Source organism: Cydia fagiglandana, chromosome 16, assembly GCF_963556715.1.
Source record: "Cydia fagiglandana chromosome 16, ilCydFagi1.1, whole genome shotgun sequence".
NCBI lineage: Eukaryota > Metazoa > Arthropoda > Insecta > Lepidoptera > Tortricidae > Cydia > Cydia fagiglandana.
In genome coordinates this window covers 14,227,890-14,251,362 of record NC_085947.1, presented here as the reverse complement: position 1 = coordinate 14,251,362, position 23,473 = coordinate 14,227,890, and the positions used below count along the sequence as shown (strand labels likewise).

Sequence of the window (23,473 nt, the reverse complement as noted above, 5' to 3'; positions counted from 1 at the left end):
AAAGTGTCCCAAGATTTCCATACATTTTTTGATCGTTCCATTCCGAAACAGCCATACAAAATCTATGAAAAAATGGTAACGGAATGGGATTAAAACCTGGGACACCTTTTTATCCTATTAGGATAGAGAGAGCTCGTGATTCCGAGTAGAATAAACATAAAAAATCCCAATTTTGAAAAAGAAGTGTAGGAAGAACTTTAAATAAAATGGCCCAAGTGGTGCTTCTCCCAAAAGTTCCTACCTACCAGCCAGCCACCTGCTTGGGTACCTATATTTTTCAGAAAGGAGTATATTTGTTACACAATTGCAACATATAATGTTAATAACACAACAAACATGTGTCCGTGTTGAATATCGGAACGTTCTTGTAATTTGTAATATGTAAGTAGTAGGAGTGTCAAATGGCAGTAAAAGCATTTAGCATTTCACATCCAAACTTACTCTGGAAATCTTCAAATTTCTACTTGTAAAGTATTAAAAAGACGACTTAGTTACAAGCACAAAGCAGAAAATGTATTCGTACCATATGTTTCGTGTGTGCATAGGTGTCGGTTGGAGAGGTGGTGAGTACGCACACAGCTACAATGATTACGAGCACACTCATGTATGGAAAGTAATGAATGAACTAACGAGTCAACAAACTTGTGTCCGTGTTGAATATCGGAACGTTCTTGTAATATAATATGTAAGTAGTAGGAGTGTCAAATGGCAGTAAAAGCATTTACCATTTCATATCCAAACTTACTCTGGAAATCTTCAAATTTCTACTTGTAAAGTATTAAAAAGACGACATAGTTACAAGCACAAAGCAGAAAATGTATTCTTACCATATGTTGCGTGTGTGCATAGGTGTCGGTTGGAGAAATGACGAGTACAAATAGGTACAGCTACAATAATTACGAGCAGGTACTGATGTATGGAAAGTAATGAATGAACTAATGAGTGCACGTGATTTAAGCGCACGGTATTTATAGTTTGTCAAAGGACTGTCTCATTTCAAACATAGACAGAAATAATCATACACTATCTTTGTCTTACACCAAGTTAGTGCAGCATAAGTTTAGAGAATAAATACCTACTTCTCTTCCACTAGCTAGTATTGTAAACCTAAAAAAACCGGGCAAGTGCGAGTCGGACTCGCGCACGAAGGGTTCCGTACCATAATGCAAAAAAAAAAAAAAACAAGTACTGACCACTCCCAACGTTGCTTAACTTTGGTCAAAAATCACGTTTGTTGTATGGGAGCCCCATTTAAATCTTTATTTTATTCTGTTTTTAGTATTTGTTGTTATAGCGGCAACAGAAATACATCATCTGTGAAAATTTCAACTGTCTAGCTATCACGGTTCGTGAGATACAGCCTGGTGACAGACGGACGGACGGACGGACGGACGGACGGACGGACAGCAGAGTCTTAGTAATAGGGTCCCGTTTTACCCTTTGGGTACGGAACCCTAAAAATGATGAAAGAAATTTTTACTCCACCGTTGTTGACCAAATTTAAATTAGGTACCAGACTACAATGTCAATATTCTGTCTTTACGCGTAATATTGGTGTGCGCGTGACTCGAGTCTGCTGCCGATACCAACCATAGCCTCCTAAGGCCCAGCCATACAAATGAAAAACCCATAATTTACCACGGAAATTTGAACTTTTAGTGCAGGGAATAGAGTTGATTTTGGTTTTGTTTGAGAATTGATCGAAACAAAACAAATGCGACTCTGTTCCAAATTGAAAATGATTTAAATTTCATCGAACTGAATAAGTACTTTAGGTAGTACCTTGAGCCTTAGGGGGATAGAGAAAAAAATAGATAGAGTGCTCACTCCATACATCAGGAATGATATAGGATTCCATATAGGAATGGAATTCTCTGCCGGCGTCTATATTTCCGTGTTCTTATAACCCGGCAACCTTCAAATCAAGAGTGAACAGGCACCTTCTGGGCGAGCTCGCTCCATCGTAGGCCACGTCTACGCCTCGGCTAGTCTGTGGCCATGAGTAAGCCCATTCATAATACAAAAAAAAAATCAGTTTTAGTACTACAACGACTGTTATTTTAGGTAGTCGACATCTAGCATCGAGTAGCGGAATTATCAGTACCGCGATTTAATAGATGTTATGATGAGCAAAAAGTCTAACGGCTCGATTCGGGAAACGATTTAGAGATTCTCTATAAAGAAGAGGGAATTTCGATAGCTAAAGTGGAAAATAATCAATAAACCAGGCAGTCGACTAGTTTCGATGGATTTATTTTGCGAACTGACGAACAAAAATATAAACAGTCAAAATAACATTAGAATTTAAATATGGAATTAAAAAAGAACTTAAGACTAGACATAGATAATAGTGTAAACGTATCAAAACCTATTTACATATACACCCTTAACATCCCACCCCCTTGTGTGCGAAAGCACACAAAACTAGCCAGACTAGATATAAACTGAGACTTTATGCCTCTAATCTGACCAATTTTTTAGAAGGTCGACGAAGAATTCCACCTGATGTGGCTACGTCCACCACCCTGACCACTCCGTCTCTGCCAGGGAATGTAGCAACGACGCGGCCGCGTGGCCAGGTTCCTCGGGGTAGGTTCTGGTCTACAATGATGACTAAGTCGCCAACAGTCAAGTCGTGCTCTCTGTTCTCCGCTATCTGGCGAGGTTGCATGGTTGGCAGAATTTCTTTTACCCATCGGTTCCAAAAGTGGTCGGCCAATCTCAACGCCTTCCTCCAGTCAGCACGTCTTAAAAGGTCTCGGTCGTCAAGGGTTGCAGGCAGAACCTGGTTAGAAGATGAGCCAATTAGAAAGTGGAAGGGCGTTAGGGTTTCCTGGTCTTCAGGGCCAACAGGGACATGGGTCAGAGGTCGAGAATTTACAATTGCCTCAGCTTCTAGAAGGAGAGTTACTAGGACTTCGGGATTAGGTTCTCTTTCACGTAATGTGGCGTTCAGCGCTACTTTGATGGTGCGAATCAGCCTCTCCCAGCATCCGCCGAAAAAAGGAGCAGCGGCAGGAATAAAGCTCCATTTTATTCCTCTATTGGCAGCAAAATCGTAGACCTCGTGCTGATAAAATTCTCGTAAAATTCGGTCTGCACCAATAAAACATGTACCGTTGTCAGAATATACAGTATTGGGAGTGCCTCTCCTAGCAATAAATCGTCGCAGGCTCATTATTGCGGAGTCAGCAGAAAGGGAATGTACAAGCTCCAGGTGAACGGCTCTGGATGTCATGCAGGTGTACAGGGCCACATAACGTTTCTCTTGTCTTCGACCGATCTTGGTATCTATCGGGCCGAAATAATCCAAGCCAGTGTACGTGAATGGGCGGCGGTGGTGGGCAAGCCGCTGAGGAGGAAGGTTACCGGTCATCGGATTCATTGGCTTTGCTCTTTTGATGCGACAGAACAAACACTTGCTGGTGACGCTTCGAACAGTACTGCGCAGATGAAGAAGCCAATATTTTTGGCGAACCTCATTGACCACCATTTCATTGTTTGCATGTCCAGCCCTGCGATGGTAGAAATTGACCAATAAGCGCACTACTGGGTGTCGTCCATCGAGAATGATTGGAAACTTGATCTCGGAACCGACGTCTTGTACAGCAACGATTCTGCCAGCTAGGTGCAACAAGTTGTCTGGCCCCATTCTGGGAGAAAGCTTCGCCAGGCGACTACTCTTTGGTATCAATTCTCCACGTTCTATTATTTGGATTTCGTCACTAAATGATTCAGACTGTACTTTCTTCAGGACGTGCCTTTCTGCGGCTTCCATAAGTTCCGCTGTCAGGGGGATTAGAGTGGTGGACGTAGGTGTATTCGTGCGTTGACGAAGCCTAACATCGGTGCTAGGAGCAACGCGACCTACGCGATCTAAAGCCGAGCGAAATTTAGACGCAGCTTGCAAAACGCGAGCAGTAGCACGAAGTAATCGTAGCCAGTCACTAAAACGACTGAAATCTGCGGTAATTGTCAGATGACCAACCACAAGTCCAGAAGTCTGCTTCCGCTCTTCCTGGACTATATGCTGACCAGCTGGTTCAACAGGCCAATTCTCCGGAGGATCGAGGAGGAACGAGGGACCTGTAAACCATCGGTGGTTTGGATTAAGATGAAGCGGCTTAATCCTAGTGGCATCGTCCGCAACGTTCAAATCAGTTGGGACCCATTTCCAATCTTGCACGCGCGTATTTTCTGTAATTTCTCCTACGCGATGGGCCACAAAGGGTTTGTACGTTCGTGCGTCACTTCTGAGCCAACCGAGGACAGTTCTTGAATCTGTCCACAGGAAAGTTAGTAAAGGTTTTTTCTTATGAAACTCTTTAATAGTCACAGCAAGGCGAGAAGCTATCAAAGCGCCCTGCAATTCTAGACGAGGAATTGAAGTGGGCTTCAAAGGTGAGACTCTCGTCTTACTGGTGATGAGTGCGAGCTTGACTGTACCATCTGCATACAATAAGCGCCAATAAGCGACGGTGGCAAAGGCAAGCTCGCTTGCGTCCGCGAAAATGTGTAGCTCCCTGTGTAGAGGTTCTCCATTGAGCTTGGCGTACCATCGTGGAATCCTAATTGTAGATACGTCAGACAGTTCCTTAAACCACTCGTTCCACTTTAAAATCTGTGATGGTGGAAATGGTGTGTCCCAGTCAATATTGGATCTCCACGCCTCCTGAAGCAGTATACGCCCTTTGACCACTATCGTGTCGTATACTTTCATGAGGTGGGACAACACTTTGCGTTTATTAAAACTGCCCTGTAGTATGAGACCTTCTAAACCGGTCCTAAATCCGATAGTGTCTGATATAGGATCCCATGAAACACCTAAGGCTCTGACGCTACTTGACTCACTACCAAGTGACATCTCACTAGGCTGGGCGGCGCGCAGTTCAGTCGGTACAAGACGCAATGCTCCTTGATCGTTAGAAATCCAGCCACACATTTCGAAACATGCGTTACGATGAATAGTCACAACATCGGATGCCATCTGTGCAGCTTCGTCCACATCGTCCAGGCTATCCAGGAAATCGTCCATGTAGGAACTATGGATACTTGCGTTGGCTGCCGCTGGATACGAATCTTGGTGTGACATAGCGTTTTTATGTTTAATATACAACGCAGTAAAAGGGCTGGACGATGCTCCAAAAATGACAGCTGTCATCCGATATTCTTTTAGAGGCGTTGTTTTCCTTGACTGAACGTCGCGCCATAAAAAACGTAGTGCGTCACGATCTTGTTAGTTTGTTGAGGAGTTTCCGTTGGTTGTCGAGGCTTTCGCGCTCGCGTTGAAAGAGCTCTTGTTCCCTTTCTATGCTTTTGCGGGCCAAGTGGGCCTCCGCGGTCAATCGTCGTGCCCTAATCGTGGCCGATGATCGCGTAGAGCCCGAAGCGCGAGACCTGCAACTGAGGGGAACATTAACTTGTTCGGCGCTGGTGCCGGTTGGGAGGCACTCGCGAGACGTCCCGGGGATTTGCGGGTCGGAAGCCGCGGGTGGTACGGTGGCGTCGGCCGCACCGTGGTCCAACTTTTTGGACTGGCCGAGCCTACCCGTGGCAGGGGTACCCGTTTCCGAGCGCGTCATTTTAGCGCTTTTAGCCGACTGCTTGGTTTTAGATCGCAAGATCATTAGTGAGGGAGAAGGACCAAATAAAGAAGAGGGAATTTCGATAGCTAAAGTGGAAAATAATCAATAAACCAGGCAGTCGACTAGTTTCGATGGATTTATTTTGCGAACTGACGTACAAAAATATAAACAGTCAAAATAACATTAGAATTTAAATATGGAATTAAAAAAGAACTTAAGACTAGACATAGATAATAGTGTAAACGTATCAAAACCTATTTACATATACACCCTTAACACTCTAGATACGATATAGTAAATATATGTGACGTCCCGCGGATAAAGGTTCCTTATGGCGGTTGGCGCTTACGCTATTATTAACGCCGCTCCAACATTATTGCGACGCTATGCGACATAAGCGCCAGCCGCCATAAGGTACCTTTATCCGCGGGACGTCACATATCTTTACTATATCGTATCTAGTTAATCTCTAATTATTTCCCGAATCGCGCCGTAATGCTTAACAATTTTCAGCTAATATTATAGGTATAACCGGATTAACTGGAACTCTATTTTCAACTCATTCTGCTTTTAATATTAGTAAACTGTTGTTCAATACAATTTTTGTAAGTCGCGAGAGAGAATCGCGCGTTTTGGTATCCAAACTGATGTACCTATATGGAGTGAGCACTCTATTCTTACTATGTTTCTCTGTGCCGATACCTACTTTATACCAATTATGATTGTATAGAGCCATATGCGACACGCTTTAATTGGTAATACAATTATTATGCTTAAGTTACGCACTGAGTTACGACCACAAACATTATTTCGTCGTTAACCAAACCTGTTGTGTTAAGTGATATCGAAAATATATATTTGGCAAAATACCTATAAGAATTTAATTCACAGTGCCGTAATCCAAAATAATTTACATCGACGTGGAATGTTGTATAAATAATTTACATCATAGTTGAAAAGTGCTTTTATTAACACAACACTTACAAAATAAACAATAAATACCTACAACTATCTACTTAAAAATTATATTAATATTAAACAAAACTATTGCGTAAGTTTATTGCAATACAGTTTAGTAATTAAGAAGAAGAAAGTTATGGACTATGGAAAATATACGCAGTATAACATGGATTGTGCAATATGGACTACTGAATCAGAAAAAAGGAATTTAGGTACGAATTCCCAAGTGAGTCACTCGTAATCCTACTTGTTAAGAGCCAACAGGAGTGGTCATTTCTCCATACAAACGTACTCGACTGTTTCCTCCGTGGGCTTTGATGCTAGAGCAATGATTTTTTCAACACAGATTAATATTGTCAATAGGTATCTGTGTCGGACCGTTTTGCTTTATTTGATATTTTTGTTTTGGCGCTAGAGCCCTTCCAAAAATGGCCAAAATGGCCTCATTGACTAAGCCGCAATAAGAGGTGTAGTATTCAAAACTGATATCAATTAGCCAAAAAAGCAAAACGATCCGACACAGATAATTTTATAATCATTTAGATTTCCGAATTTGGTTACGATTGGTTAAGCTTTGGAGGAGGGAACAGTCGAGTACGAAACCTCGATTTTTGAGATTTTTACGCAGGACTTTTCGCCTTGTCCTTATCGCACTAGTTTTAGGAGCCGATTCCGTTAGCGAAACGGGTATATTTACCTAAAATATTTAAAACTCAGCTCCTGTTTCGTCTTAAACCGGTGTCAATTATCTTAATTGATTAGATTTATCACATCAATCTTGGTTACATTTTGCGGATATTTTTAGTTACAAATTTTCATTCATAAGTTCTTTCTTGTAGTACTGTTGGTGATTTTCATAATCTGGGCATTTCCATTTAAAGTTGTACCATGACTGACTTGACGAGTTGAAAATATTATTTGGATTATTTGGTACTTTTTTATGTAATTCTAAGAGTAAATATATTCTAGTTTACGAAACACAAAAGAGAATCGTCATATTTTTAGGATAAACCAGTTAATATAAACAATCATCATTGACCAATTTAGAACAAAACATTTTCATAAAAGGGAATTTTAGGTGGTTTGGTTACGGGGTGGCCCAAAATCGTACGTTATTTTTAGGTTTTTTAAATAGTTATTGGCATTACTGCCATGTGACTAATAACAATCATTACAATTAACAAAACATGTGATTATTGTCAAAAAAAATAAATATATTAGCTTATAAACTTTGAATAAACAATAATAAATACTTTTGAAATCAAGGGGACATTTCCAAATGGACACCGATGCAACTTAATGGACAAAGTAAAGACGAGATCACAATAATCAAAAATGTACATAAATACTCACTGAATAAAAAACGGACCACAAATTTTGTACTAAAATCAGTAGATAGAGTTTTAAACATAAGAAACTCAATATTACTTAATAAAATATGACTTATTAATTGCACATGAATTAAATAATTATAGACAAAGTCACGGTAAAAACTATATATACTCAATGTGCGTGCGACTTTACCGTGTCCGTTTGGTTACGTTTTTCTAGTCCGGCTATATGTTACGCTTCAAATTGTAACCAAACGGACGTAACAATTTTGCTGATCCAGAATTAAATCTATTCAAAATAATACAAAACTAACCGCAATGTTCAACTTATTCACTTGATAAATAACTATATGAAACATAGTTTTATTTAATATAAACAGTGTTTTAGTTACATAAGGTTCAAGCTGCATAAACAGTTGAACAAAACGGACAAAACATTGAGTAAAATCACCGGTCACACACCAGCACGCCTTTGAGGTTGCGAATTGACTGTTATAAATCAAATTTGACGTTAAACAAGCTTTATCTATGGTCACAGGGTTGCCAGGATGGAAAATAACCTAAAATATTGATAAAAAGTATTTCGCTAAGTAGCGAAAACTGCGTAACCAACCTGGACTATGTCCGTTTCACGATTTCGCGGGGACAACGTTTTTATCGAAATTAAACCCTATTATTGATGTTTTTAAAGCTCTTTTTCATCAATAACACATTTTTCAACATTTAAACTATGCCCGGAATGCATTACTTGGTGTTGCCTTCATAGAAAAAATATGTGTAAAAGTCCATCAAAAATTGAAGTCGGTGAAGGGGACAGTACTACAGAGTGATTTTATCATATCTAAAAACCTGATTTTAAGTAAGATAAAAGTGATTTATTGTGCATTAAACTTAATAAATGATGTGTCTATATAATATATTTCAATAAAAAACATCATTTGCCTAGTTAAAAAATTCGTCTTAAGAGTAAAACGCAAACAATGTAAGGGGACATGCGAAAAACTCGAGGGTACAACTTTAAATGGAAATGCCCATCTACGTAAACCTACATATCTTTAATTTTAATGTAAATGGTTAATATAACGTAAATATGGATACTACTTTTCTTTACATTGATAATGTTGACTTCCAAAACCTGAGTATATTATAATATACCTAATTTTATCGATCATTAGGTATATCTAAAAAACCATGACGTCATCTCACGCGATGTTATTAATATTTTTTTTAGGCCTAAAATCATACATTTTACCATACTAGTCTAGTACATTTAGGGACGTTCTTGCCGTATAAGTATTTCGCAATTCAACGCGGTAACGCAGCGAGTGTGATGGGCACCTTTGCGCCGGGGGTAGCGCGGGGAGGTCTCTTTGAGTAGTTTTTATATTCTTTGTTTTATTTTAGATATATTTAGGGTTGTTAGTTTTCATTTAGTATTATTTATTTTAACAAAATTCCTCGATACCAAAGTATTGATGATCTAACATATAATATTGTTGCCACAAATAATATTGACAGTAAAAGCCAAAACCATAACGACATTTATTGCTGATGGGACTGCCACGTTACTGTAGCGCCTCGGGGATGTTTGCGGAGGCTAGAGTGGACGCGTTCATTGCGATAATCCGTAAACGCACCGCCTCCCTAATGCGCAGAGTACGTGACAGTTCCAACAGTCTGCTTCAGCTCATTCCTGGAGATCCTGCTGGTTCACTCTGGAGGCACTGGAATGACCTACATATGGGATCCAGAGGCACAGTGTATAATTTAATGTAAATATGTAGATTTTAATTTAATTTTAATATAATTTGTTGACATGTATTTTTAATTTAAATTTTTATATGATAATATTTTTAATTGTAATTATTTTTATTTTAATATTTTTGTATGGGTATATTTTTTGCCTGAAATAAAATTTGATTTGATTTGATTTTGATTGCACAAGCATTCCCATTCTGTCTTACGTAGACCGGAAATTTCTGTAAATCATTTTTATCTAAAGTTTACCATACCGAGATTCATATGATACGACATAACCAACATTAATTGATCTAGCCTCCTCCCGTATATCAAAGACATTCTTTATTAAAGAAGGAACGGCGAGATAAAAGACAGGCCAAGTTATAAAAGACGACAATTACCAACGACATCATCGTAAGATAAATTATAACATTCATTTATAACATGATTTTATATAATATGCCTAGTTAGTAGCAAGTGTAGTCTTGATAAGCGATGTTCGGTGATTAGTTAGTTATATTATAATGAGTGAAGTGAATTTAGCTGCTTTGGCTGAAAGCGGTACGTATTTTTATGTACTAAGTTTCAAGGTTAACAGATATCTGAACAATTTATGACTTCTTATAAATCTAAAATTAGATTGACAAATTTTAATATCTTTAATGATGTATACCTTAACACAAAAAGAGTAAAGTCTATATTGAATGCACGCTATGCAACAAAAAAAATATCTAGAAATGTACTTATAAACTTTATGAAAATTGTGTTCAAATTATTTGTTAGTCTCAAACTGTTGACGTAAAAGATATATTATTTTGCACCTTCATCCGATGTAATAAAGATTAAAATGTCTGCGTAACTATGATCGCAGTGACAATGATCTTGTACTTTGGCTTTATGCGACTGCACTTGACATGATAGTTTCTTAAGGCCCCAGTACACAATGGGCCATTCGCCGGCCACTCCAAGGGACGCAGCCATGCGGTAGAATGAGATAGCAATATCACTTACTCCCTCTAACGCATACAGGCGTCCCTTGGAGTGGCCGGCGATGGCCCATTGTGTACTGGGGCCTTTAGGTCAAACTAAGGTATCAGCTACCAGTACCAGACTTACCAGTTCTTTTTTCATTTTTCTACAAATGTTTTTACTACCTGCTCAGACTAGTTCACGGGTATAAGCTATTTTAATAAAATGCGTGAAAACATCATCATCATCATACATCTAAAAACCAACCAGCCTACTATTACATCAACCGTGCTGCCCCGCTTGTTTTCTATTGTTGTAGTAATGAAAAAAGAATGTTGTGACGATATTGTGTGATAGTGAGGAAAAGCACCCACGAGATGGACTGATGTTGTGAAGAGGGTGGTTGGAGGCAACATGCAGTGCGTAACCTATCGGCCCGGTTCTAACTTTAAGATACGTCAGTTAATAGATCTAGAAAAGATATGGATTAGATATGTCAGTGTCAAATGTGACGTTTCTTCAAACAAAAACATCACTTTTGACACTGACACATCTAATCCATATCGTTTCCAGATCTATTAATTGACGTATCTTAAAGTTTGAATAGGGCAGATAAATCCTTTATATGGCTTATGATCGCACACTGTGGGGACGGAGCACAAGAATGATGACGAGGAAGAAGAATGCCACCGTCGTGGTTTAACTCGCGTATTTTTAATCGCTCACGCGGCATGTTTATTAGAACGTAATTGCGTTATTAATAAACACGTAATTAAGCCCCAATTAGCTATTAATAGATTGTCTTAATCTATCATTTTGACTTATGTATTTGTAATAAAGGGATAAAACTAATTGAAGATTGTAATGTTTCATGAATAAGAGTATAATTAGTCTCTCTTTTCAAGTACTACTTAATTATTCGTGACACCTACGGTCTACTTATGCATTATACCGACCAGTCCAGGAATGATCCCCGCTGACGTATAGTTATTACGAATCTCGAAAACAAGTTAAACTGGGCCTTAGCTTACTGTCAACTGCAAATCGTTTTTGTACATCTCAAGTAGATGGAATGTTAACCGTACGATGCACCACTAATCACCTTGTATTGTGTGTCGGCAGATTTTTGGATTTTTATTTTACTGTATGTTTAAATACCCTCCATGTTATTATTTAGTTCTTTCGCTAATTTCATGCAAAATAAATGTATTTGTGTAGTTTTAAGTTCTCATATAAGTGAATTGTCAAATTCTTAATGAGAATAAAGAATCTTAAACCTAAAAAAAAAACTTAATAGCGCTGAGACTTGAGATATTCAAGATCATTTATATATCCATATTTTTTGGTAAATAAGGTATTCTCCTACTAAATAATCAAATCAGTTTCTATTTTAGAACTGCCAAACCGATTTGCTAATATTGAATTTATACGAAAACAAATAATTGTGACGTCACGGTCAACTCACCTACTTTTTATGTTACTATCCGACATATTAAATAGAAATTGTGTTTAAAAATAACTACTATCTATGTTTTTCTAATAAATATCTGCTGCTTTATTTCGTACATGGTATGAAGTTATTTATTTTAAATACAGTAAACATAGACATCCCTATTCATATTTTGTTAGCAGCTAGTTTTAAGACTGTTCCAAAGCCATTATGAAGTCAGCACGGAATCGACATTTTGAACATCAACTTTTATTATAATACGACGTAAACGTACACTTTAGCTTTAAGATCTGCAACAGACACGTTTGATTGTTTGTTAACAAGTATTTCAAGTTATGAAAGTTTGAAATGTTTCGTTGGAAACGATACTTCCGGTTCTGAATCTGACGGCCCGATTCAAACCTTGAGATACGTCAAATAGGCTTGTCATGAACGAAGAACTGTTAAGAATGAAATCCCATCAAGGACCGAAAGGAACTAAATCTTTTTCCACCACACCAGCTCGGAAAGTCTTACTTTGCACTTCAAAAACTGATAGCAAAGTTGCATTTAATCCACATGTGAGGCAAAGGAAACAAATGCAAATATTGAGTTGTTTTCTTATGTTTGCTGGTAGAATTGACTTTTAAATTATGACTTTGGATGATAAATATTCATTTGGATTTGATTTGGTTTGATTTTGTTTGATATTTTACATTTAATATTTGCTTTGGGTTGGTGTGGTGAAAAATTTTGTGTTTCACTCGGGGGCAAATTTTGTTTAACCCTCGTGCTTTGAAACCCTCGCAACGCTCAAGATTCCATTTACGAACCACTCGCTACGCTCGTGGTTCAATTTTGGAATCTTTCGCTTGCTCGGGTATCAATATTATTAGCACGAGCGGTTAAACAACAACTTTGCTACTTGTAAAACAAATAACTATTGCACGCTCTTAATCGGTCTTTAGGTTCTTTAGTTCAGTGGGATTGGTGAGCGCTTGACAAGAGTTATACAGAAAATAGACTGAACGAAATGGTTCACAATGACGCTGGCACGAGTGCGAACCATGGTGCGAACGAGATAAAAGAGTGACAAACAGTCCTAAACCTGAAAAATATGAAGGAAAATGAAATAATTGTTATTATTGTGTGAATCTTTTTAATGTTTAACCATCATAAAGTATCGTACAAGTTAAAACGTAATTCAGTTGCCAAAGATTAAAAAAAACTACTGTAAAATCGATTCATATTCATTCCAGCTCTCAATGACCGAACTGAACTAAAGGAACTAAAAGACCGAACTAGTTCATTTGACCGATTGACCGAGAGCGGAGCGCTCTCTGTAGTGACCGAGCAGGCAAAAGCCTAACGTGAAATATTACGTCTACCGACGATATGGATTAGATAATAATTATGTCAGTGTCAAAAGTGATAATAACAAGTTTTTCCAAAAAAATATTTCGAAAACAACCTCACATAAATTAATTGAAATACCTAGCAAATGATTTGTGATGATGATCAGTGCAAGTAAATGCCTACGTGAAAAATCAAGTGCCTACGTCAATTCTTGGGATTTGTTGTGAAGCGGACCCCAGGCGGCATGCCGCCGTGGCAAAATGCCGGGATAACGAGAGGAAGAGGAAGATCATTGCAAGTAAATTTTAACCCCTTTATCAACTCTAGCGACTGCATACAAACCTCTGTTCAATTTTGTGTTTAGGGTTCCGTACCCAAAGTGTAAAACGGGACCCTATTACTAAGACTCCGCTGTCCGTCCGTCCGTCTGTCACCAGGCTGTATCTCGTGATCTGTAATAGCTAGACAGCTGAAATTTTCACAGATGATGTATTTCTGTTGCCGCTATAACAACAACAAGTCAATAGTAACTAAAAACAGAATAAAATAAAGATTTAAATGGGGCTCCCATACAACAAACGTGATTTTTGACCAAAGTTAAGCAACGTCGGGCGGGGTCAGTACTTGGGTTGGTGACCATTTTTTTTTTGCATTATGGTACGGAACTCTTCGTGCGCGAGTCCGACTTGCACTTGCCCGGTTTTTTAATTTCGACGTATTGCGTATGCTCTGTCCCTCACGGGTGCACACATGTGTCAACTGTAGGTATTTACTTTGAGGTTTAATATGTATCCTTTCTGCAATCAAACGTGACAACGTCAAAGTCACTTGACATAATAACATCAATACCAAACAAAATGAAAACCTAAATAATAGTTATTTGGAGAACGACAAACTTTCTGTGAAAGTTAATAGCAAACGTGCTCAATAATGGAATGGATACACACAAAACCATTCTTAAATGAAAAATTACCGCTTCAGCAACGACAGGCATTGGATTCATTGATAGAAGTGTTAATCGAACCTCACCGGTTCGAGCGCGAGCTATTCTTCTCTTTGTTGCTTATTTTAATGAGGGAAAACGATTTCCTTCAAATAAAAGCTCCTAACGAAGGCGCTATCGATATATCCGACTATATATTATCCACAAGAAAGAAAAACACAGACATTTTCGAGGCCGCATTCGTTTTGAACGGATACCAAGATCTACCGATTAAAATGTTCGCCACGCCTCTACCCAATGCTCTTCTATTGAATTCTATCATACCGGACACAGGACATTCTTACGCAGTATGCCTAGAACCGAGCAGCTTTTTGGACATTTCTGAACTCGGAATTCCATATTCTATAAAGAACTTTTCGGGTCTCAAGCGAACGGTGAAAGAGATTACGGACCCGATCAAAAGTTGCATACTAAACCAATACAATACAAAACGAGGGACGTTATTAAGCCTCCCCAAAGCCGTTATTTTGGAGATACTTTTAAAACTTCCCATAAAAGACGTGTTGAATTTATCCGAATCGTGCAAAATAATGAATTGTATCGTAAAAGAGGATCGAGTTTGGTCCCGTCTATACAACAGGGATTTTTCTGAAGCGCATAAATTCGAGGGATGGAGCTGGTTGGACCAGTATAGGGGAATTTACCTCTCGGGACGGAAAAAGTCGAATATAGTCCAGGATTTTCGGCCCTGGGATTACGAGGATTACCTCCGATGCGCGAACATTGATAAATTGGAAATTATCTTGTGATTGGATTTCCTTGTCAGCGGTTGCAAATATGGAATTATGATGTTTGAATTAAAATTTAATTTGTCGTTTAATTAACTTATTTTATTTTAGTGTACTTATACTATTTTTGTGTTTTCTAATGAGACTATAACCAGAGATATATAACTCCGTATAAGATAAATAAAGTCTAAGAAAAAAACGTGCCTCGGAAATCAAGAAAAAGTCATTCTCGAATAGATGGCGCCATATACCTTTGGCCTATTCTCGGCTAGATGGCGTTGACGACACCGTTTGATATTTAACAATTTTAACACATATCAGTGAAAGAACATGGGTCGGTATGGAACAATAAAAATTAAAAATCATTTATCCGTAAACATATTTTGATTAATTTATACATTTTCAATTTTATTTTAAGTTTTAATCGCGTGTCGATAGATGGCAGTAAATGTACCGTGACTTCAAAATTTACTATGGCAATAGCCCTCTATACTATCTTTTCTCTTTGCTATAACATATATTATAAAATAATTATAACAACTATTATAACATAACTTTCAGATATCATGTGTCAGATAACTGTCATTCATAATCATGACCCGTTTATCGAAGTGAAACTAGTATAATTTTAGTTTGGTAATGACGCAACCCATAATCTATTAACAGTTTATTTTAACTGTATGATGTGTCAATAGTAACACGTAAGGATCTACGTCTAAAGTTAACAATCTGTTATTCAATTAACGAAACTGTCTATCTGTCCTACCAATTATCTGTTATGGCCGACTGACAGCCCAGACTGTGTCAGCTAAATTTAATTAGGGCTTGTGCTAAATTGAGGGCGTCGTGTAATGGTAACATTCCATGTCTAACCGCAGCTGCACTACCGGTACTGAACGTCGCTCATCGCTGTCATTGTCAATTTCCATAGTAAAATGAACAGTAGTGCAGCTGTCGTTGGAAATGGACTGTCACCTTTATGCATAGAGCATAAAACTACATAGATTATAAACGGGTTGCAAAAGGTTTAATTAACGAAAAGATCATCGTTAAATATGGTGGATACAGCCGTACCAACCACGTAAACCTTTTCCTATAAAAAAAAATCTGTGCCCATAAGGTAAACGTCCTAATGTCTAAGGGATCATTTAGACGATGCAAGAACTCGCATGCGAGTTTCATTACATTGCGGCTTTTGATCGGTCGGTTGAATTGGACGTAACCAACAGTCCGCAATGATTTTTTTATTTTATTTACTATATGAGCGCCACGTTTAGTATACAGGGTGTTTATTTAGATCAATAATTTACGGGGTGAGTTGCTCACCCCGTAAAAGTATGAACTATTGACCTATTGGTCATACTCATACTGAGCAACTTTTACTATGGGAGCAACCCCGAAACCGCGAAAAATATGTCATCCCAGTACATTTTGTTTTTTCGTTTGGTGTTTGTCCATATAAGATTATCATTAATATTTACTAGTGTGTAATATTTACTAGGCTCCCTGATGTCGCATTGATTTATTCCTTACTGTCAAGTCAAGAAAGGTCCTTGTAAGTTGTACTAATTAACTATGTAAGATTTCTATCATTTATTGCCAACAGGTCAAGACCGCATCCAAGCCAAGGACCCTATGCAAGAGATTGACCTAGCATTAAAAGCATGCACGTTTGGCAGATTTCAAGTCCAGATCCTGGGCGCGGCGCTAGTCGCAACAGTGGCCAGTGTGCTTGTTAGCAACTCAACTGCGTACCTACTGCCGAATGCGGAATGCGACCTGAATATGAACCTGGTACAGAAAGGGATGCTGAACGCAGTACCTTATACTGGTAAGCATTTTTTTTTCTTATTTGTGTGATTAGTTTATTACACTGCATGTTGTATACAGGGTGTCTCTAAAATCAACGCCGAATTGTGTTATTTTTCTTTATTTCTTCGTTTTACGAAATTTTTCTTTATTTTCAACTTAGTTACAGAATAAATAATAGTACTGCCGTACAGAAGACTCACTCTCTAACGTTTCTGTTACGATCAGCACAGATATGGCCGCTAGGTGGCGACAGCGCCACGCGCGGCTTATGGCTTTCCCCAAAATTGGGGTGGAACGGATGTACTTTTAGCTACCTGTAGCAAGGCGACGAAATCGCGGAGTGAGCCACGCCTGACTTAGCGGGAAATATACGGGACGGGGGGCGGGGGATTTTTTACGGGAAACTTTTCAATACTGTTTATCTATATCGGATGTCCGTAATACTAACCGCTTTTGAAGAAAATAGTGTATAGGGTCAAGAATAGGGAACAGTGGCTCAACAGAAACAGTGGCTCAGTTGCCCAAATATTGCTATAAACTGTGTCACGTGTTAGAATAACGATTGACCGTCTAATTGAATTTGTTCGATTACTGAATGTTTCTGCTGTATTAGTAGGGAAGCTAGTAGGGAAGCTAGTAGGGAAGATAAATTAGTGTGAAAGGGAGTAAAATATTAACTATAATTTTAATTTTAATCTATTAGGTATTGATAAGGGAAATTAATCACTTGTATTTTTTTTACATCTTAGAAAATAATTACACAGTAACTATTAGTCAAACCCATTCTTTATCGCTTCCTGTGCAAAAGTGCCCATAATACTCACGGCATTACCCCGTTGGATGGCTATGGACAGCCTCTTTGTAGATTTCACGCAAGGGTGTAAAATGAAGATTATTTTAGTCTGATCTTCATAACATTTTGACTTTTCCACAGTTAATTAGAAGTGCTCACAAGACAGCTTGTTAAGTACAATTTTGAAAAAAAAACGCGATGTTCAAGCGTCCAAAAAATCAAACAAACTTCATCAAAAGTCCTACAGAGCTGGCTTGTTTGCGTTCCATTCATTGCGATATTGCGAGCGATCCGAATTGATTCCCCGAAGTTTAAAATGCGCTCATGCGACCACTGGATCGAATTCCAATTGTATACAGTTTTATATTCATTTGGGATATTTTTTATATTGAAATCAACGGAGTAGTGTTATGTTACATTAAATCAATCATTTGGTAAACGGACTTGTATCCCATATTTGCGAACTTAGAAAGTCTGCTTAATAATATCGTTTAATAATTGAAATATCACACGTATGGAGGTCCAAGCCTATGTTCAGCAGTGGACGTCTTATGGCTGAGATGATGATGATGATGATGAATTTAAATATACGATGGGGCTAGTTTGTATGCTATATGTATTATTGCCTGTAATATATTAGGTATATATAGGGACTTTGAAATTGTACACTTAGATGTTATAATCTAATAAATTGTATACATACTAAAAGTATTTGAACAAATTAAAGTATTTTTCAGAAAAATCTTTTATTTTATTTTAGTATTGATTGGCAGCACCATCTCTCTCGCTAACTCGGTATCATCATGAGATGATCCAGCTAGAAGGTTCGAACCATACTGTTCTACCTTAGGGATGGCCAGGGGGCGCCATAAGCCTTCAGTAAGAAGTGCATATACTTGGAAAAATTCGACCTATGCCGCTGTGGCCCGGGGGCCGAGTGGTTCAGGCACCTGCCGCGATAGCAGAGGACGCTGGCTCGATTGCAGCCTGGGGCACTGGAGGCCTTGGTCACTTTTTCTTAATATATGACATTTATTTCATTTTATAAATTTTATACATTTCAGGTATGATGTTCTCCTCCCTAATCGCCGGTTTTCTCACGGATCAGTTTGGCCGCAAACTGTTCCTCGTCGGCGGCTACTTTGGCATTTTCTTCTGCACTCTCATCGCCGGGAGCAGCCAGACTTACGAAGTTTTAGTTACAGCTAAATTCTTTGAAGGCATCTTGTAAGTACCTATCCTGATCTAAAAATTCATAGTCCTAGTGTACATGCAGGTCTGATGTAGTGTATACCTAATTATTTTCCATCGTATTTTTTTCTTCTTGTCTTGCTATTTCATTCAGTCTCGGTACAAAAAGTACTGAGGTTGACTGAAACTAAGTATTAGCATGACAGAATTGACAGATGTATACGAACGTTTCCGTGAAAATACGATTGAAAACAATGATGCACTACATCTGTAAAAAGTTTTCTATAGTATTTATTAGTTCTCCAGCCAGACTTCGTATTATATGCCGTTATTCGATACCTAATTTTAGTATAAAAAAAATAAAAGTTTGTTCCGACTTAGGTACTTTAAGCGGTATAAACTTTCTGTATTGAAAGTCGTTCGCAGTATAAAATAGTTTCGAATGTTCAGTAACTTAATAACTTTTAAAATAATACTTTTGTTTAAAATTTTGTACGTTAGCCGAGGGGCTATATTACTTAACACGTTCGCGGACGCTCAGTCACACCAGTTGGACACCTAAATTTTGTATGGAAATATTGGGACTGTTATAGCATTCCTGTCACTACAAATATATCTTTTAGGTTTGTATATGACGCGTAATGCTATGCAAGGCGAATGCTATGCAATCCGCGTCAATATGAAGTATATTTTTTATAAGTACGCTATGTGACAACAAATGCTATACAATTCGGATGCATAAGCATGTCCGTCACATGACGTAGTCAAGATGGGATTTTATATGACATCGCATGTTATAGCATTCATACATCGCGCTCGATGGACTTGATGGCTGAGATTTCTGACTTCCTAAGGGCGCGATTTTTGCTCTAAAGACTCATTTGCTGACCTCTTCAAACAATTTTCTTCTTCTGTTTTGTTCCCTCTTTGCTTATCATTGTAATATTGAGTCCATCTCATACATGCCCCATGCCAAGCACGTTCGCTGTTCATTCGACCTCAAATTATGTGGTACTACCTACAAATTATGCGTTGGAGACCGGCTCTAATCTAAAGGCCCAGTCATGGGTCTCATAGCATGTTGTACAGAGCCGAGTTGCAATGTTGAGCTCTCTTAAAATGAGAGGTTTGTTCTTCTAGCTGTCCAAGGTATACGCAGCATTTTACGCCAACACTACTTCTCAAAAGTGTCAATATGTACCGCATTACACTTTTTCAGTTCCCTGTAACGCACCGCCGCGTTAAGTTCTGGACGTAAAGCGTCCACCACTTTTCCTGCCAAGCGATGATTCACCCAACTTTATATTCTTTTTCGGGTGCATCTGCACCAAATACAAGGCATGAAATATACGCAGAATGATACCACAAATGCGTGTCATAAGCAGAGCTCGGCAGGGGTGAGCCATTTTGACGTCACTTATGTCAAATGTATATATTAATATAGATACACATTGGGAAGAAATATTAATTTTTTTTTATTAATTATGAATAAAGAATAGATTAGACTTAGACCCCAAAAAAAATATAATTAAACTAAAATGACAATGCCTTATGTACAAATGAACTTTAATAGTAGCATATGGATGGATATATATATTATTTGAAGAGGTTTACTAATAAAGCTTGTGCTATAAAATTAATTTGTTTTAATGGCGACGTAAAGATCGTAGCGGAAAGGCAGCCTAAATAAAATAATTTCTATAGTTATTAAATTACACCACATATACCATCGAATGACAAGGCATGTCCATGTTGTGCAAACTCTGAAAACAGCTCACCCCCGCCGAGCTCTGGTCATAAGGTGCTTACCTTGTGGGAGGTGATCATCGAGCGCCAACAGGCTATAATTCACAATTATATGACCAAAACTATGACTAGTAACGTAATTATTTCAATAATAGGTATACACATTCATGCCTCACTTTTTCGCATTAATCGTTATCAAAATTTTACTGTAGTGTAATTAACAGCAAGTAAACACGTTTGTTTATTAAAACACAATGAAAAACTTAAAGAAATTGTAAGAAAAACATTAATTACGATTTTATAAAAATACGTTAAAATCGCTATCGCGCACGAAATTGACCCAAATTACATGTGTCCACTCCCAGACGCACCTGCCGGGCTACTAAGGGAGCTGCCATACAAAGACGAATGCTATAGCATCCGCGTCACAGAAAGGGGGGCCAATTTGGAGACGTCACAGGATAAATTTTAACTTCGATAAAACTATGTAATATGGCAGTACGCATTATTTGACTCTGGTGACTGGTAGAGGAAAAGTTGATGAATAATATTATACTGTGGTTAAGCGGATTGATAAGCATTTCAACGAAGAAATTTAAAAAGAATAACGGATGCAATGCAAGCAGGCGCGTCACCAGGAGGAGTACAAAAACGGATGCTATGCAATCCGCGTCCGCGAACGTGTTAAGTATCACTAGCTATTTTATACTAAAATATAATTTAAGTATACTTTGATAGTGTCGAAAATTAGACATGTTTTCGTGATTTTTTTCTATCAAGATACCTATTACCTTTAACCTAATACAGTTTTGGTTAGAGTCTGCGCTTGCAAATATAATCTAGTTTTATTTAGTATGAAATGTTTAATGACAGTTTCCTCTTAAAAACGTGTCACAATTTAATTCAAAATACAATTTTGCTTTAAGAGGTTTAACGAAGATTACGAACAAATCACGCCATCGCCTTGACCTGAAATAGCTTGCAGCAAACTTGGAAGTTGGAACATTTACATAAGCGTTCAAGTTACGTCGGAGTCTTAGTTAAGTTTATAAAATATTTCACACTCTAGGGATCGATTTTACCTATATCTAAGTTAGTAAATAGAAGGATTGGAGTTGCCGGTTCATAGAGTTAGACCAAGAAAAGCCTGCAGCGATTTTGATAGCTCACGCACTGCGTTTCATTTCTTTTTGGAGCTATTCCATATAGAACCATCAGGAATTACCTGAAATTCCCGTACGAGTAATACCGACAGCGAAATCATTCCCGTAATTGCCAATGCTCATTCAAGAAGCATTAAGCGAGTCATTTGATACGGGGATGCAATCCCACGTAATCGCCTTTGGTTAAGTAGGTAGGTATATATGAATACAGGCGACCGCTTCATAGATTACAATTTAATCGCATTACGTATTTGGTGTTTACAATGCCCACGACAATATAACAGCTGTTGGAAAACCCAATGGTAATTCGTAATCTCGCGTAATAAATTCCAAATTCAAATTGGTTTTAGGGTTCCGTACCCAAAGGGTAAAACGGGACCCTATTACTAAACCTCTGCTGTCCGTCCGTCCGTCTGTCACCAGGCTGTATCTCACGAACCGTGATAGATAGACAGTTGAAATTTTCACAGATGATGTATTTCTGTTGCCGCTATAACAACAAATACTAAAAACAGAATAAAATAAAGATTTAAGTGGGGCTGCCATACAACAAAAGTAATTTTTGACCAAAGTTAAGCAACGTCGGGCGGGGTCAGTACTTGGATGGGTGAAACGTTTTTTTTGCCTTTTTTTGCATTATGGAACGGAACCCTTCGTGCGCGAGTCCGACTCGCACTTGCCCGGTTTTTTAATTTAATGACCGTTATGGCTATTTAAATCAGAGATTTTTTTTATTTCTTTTAGTACCTATATTATAAGAATATGGTACCCGTTGCCAAGCGGACGCAAGAGTCCCTAAATGCGCCGCGCCGTGGCAAAACGCCTGGACAAAGCTGAGAAGATGATTATATCTATTTCAGTTTGTTAAATGTTAACGTTTAAATTTATGATGTGATACTTAACTGATTTCATCTTTATTTCATAAAACAGATGTATACAAATCACAAACTTTTGCTAATTAAGTGTCAGAATGTATAAAATATTATCATAATTTTGTTAAGAAAGTTCTTACCTTTAAATTGCTGCTGTCTTATCTGCCAGGCGGATGTCTACTTGATATGTTTTACCTGCAGCAAAAACAATATTATGTAAGTAAATCATTAAATATATAGATAGTAAGTAGGTAGATACGACTTAATAATGTTTTCATAGATTAGGCGATAAGTCTTCCAGTCAGGTGAATTAGAACTTAGAAATTGTTTATAACATCTTACTTTGACATTACACGCAATAGTATATTACCATACAAGTGCAGAAAGTAGGAAATTCGCAACGAGTAGCGATAAGTTGAAACGTGACCGAAGGGAATGTTTTAAATCGACACGAGTTGCGAATTACCTTCTCGCACGTGTATTATACAACGTTTTACAGTACATGTGGCCTTCTAAATTTTCGACATACACACGTACGAGTATTAGTGTTCAAATGCCAGTATTTATTGACAATTTACTTTTCTGTCAATATTATGATATACGTATACTATGAAATGTGTCGGTTGCTGTTACGAAAACCATTAACCCAATTTTGTTACGGAACAAACCTGATAATTGTTGGTTTCCGTTGAAACTCTTCCTTCGGACATTTGTCAAAGTTTCACGATAACGGCCCAGCCATTTACCTAAACGCCGGAAACCGAGAATTAGGCGTTTCACATTTTACTGATTTAT

The 23,473-nt window shown here is 38.0% G+C and overlaps 3 protein-coding genes and 1 long non-coding RNA gene across 4 annotated transcripts in view; 3 read left to right on the top strand and 1 right to left on the bottom strand.

The window, feature by feature from the left end:
- Window positions 1–23,473, bottom strand: part of LOC134672124 (hemicentin-1-like) — a 504,766-nt gene that overhangs the window by 325,110 nt on the left and 156,183 nt on the right. Inside the window, exon 2 of the mRNA XM_063530038.1 lies at window positions 22,819–22,873. The gene's annotated coding sequence lies outside the window, so the exon portion shown is untranslated. The remainder of the gene's footprint in view (window positions 1–22,818; window positions 22,874–23,473) is intronic.
- Window positions 1–23,473, top strand: part of LOC134672125 (uncharacterized) — a 715,951-nt gene that overhangs the window by 632,430 nt on the left and 60,048 nt on the right. The gene's annotated exons all lie outside the window — the stretch shown is intronic.
- LOC134672078 (synaptic vesicle glycoprotein 2A-like) overlaps window positions 10,093–23,473 on the top strand; it is a 31,472-nt gene continuing 18,091 nt past the window's right edge. The window contains exons 1-3 of the mRNA XM_063529982.1: window positions 10,093–10,177; window positions 16,708–16,932; window positions 18,771–18,933. Coding sequence (XP_063386052.1) covers window positions 10,141–10,177; window positions 16,708–16,932; window positions 18,771–18,933 — 425 coding nt within the window. The 5' untranslated portion in view covers window positions 10,093–10,140. The remainder of the gene's footprint in view (window positions 10,178–16,707; window positions 16,933–18,770; window positions 18,934–23,473) is intronic.
- On the top strand, window positions 14,194–15,184 carry LOC134672096 (uncharacterized). The gene has a single exon (XM_063530005.1). It carries the CDS (start codon window positions 14,301–14,303, stop codon window positions 15,120–15,122), a length of 822 nt encoding a protein of 273 aa, XP_063386075.1. The 5' UTR covers window positions 14,194–14,300; the 3' UTR covers window positions 15,123–15,184.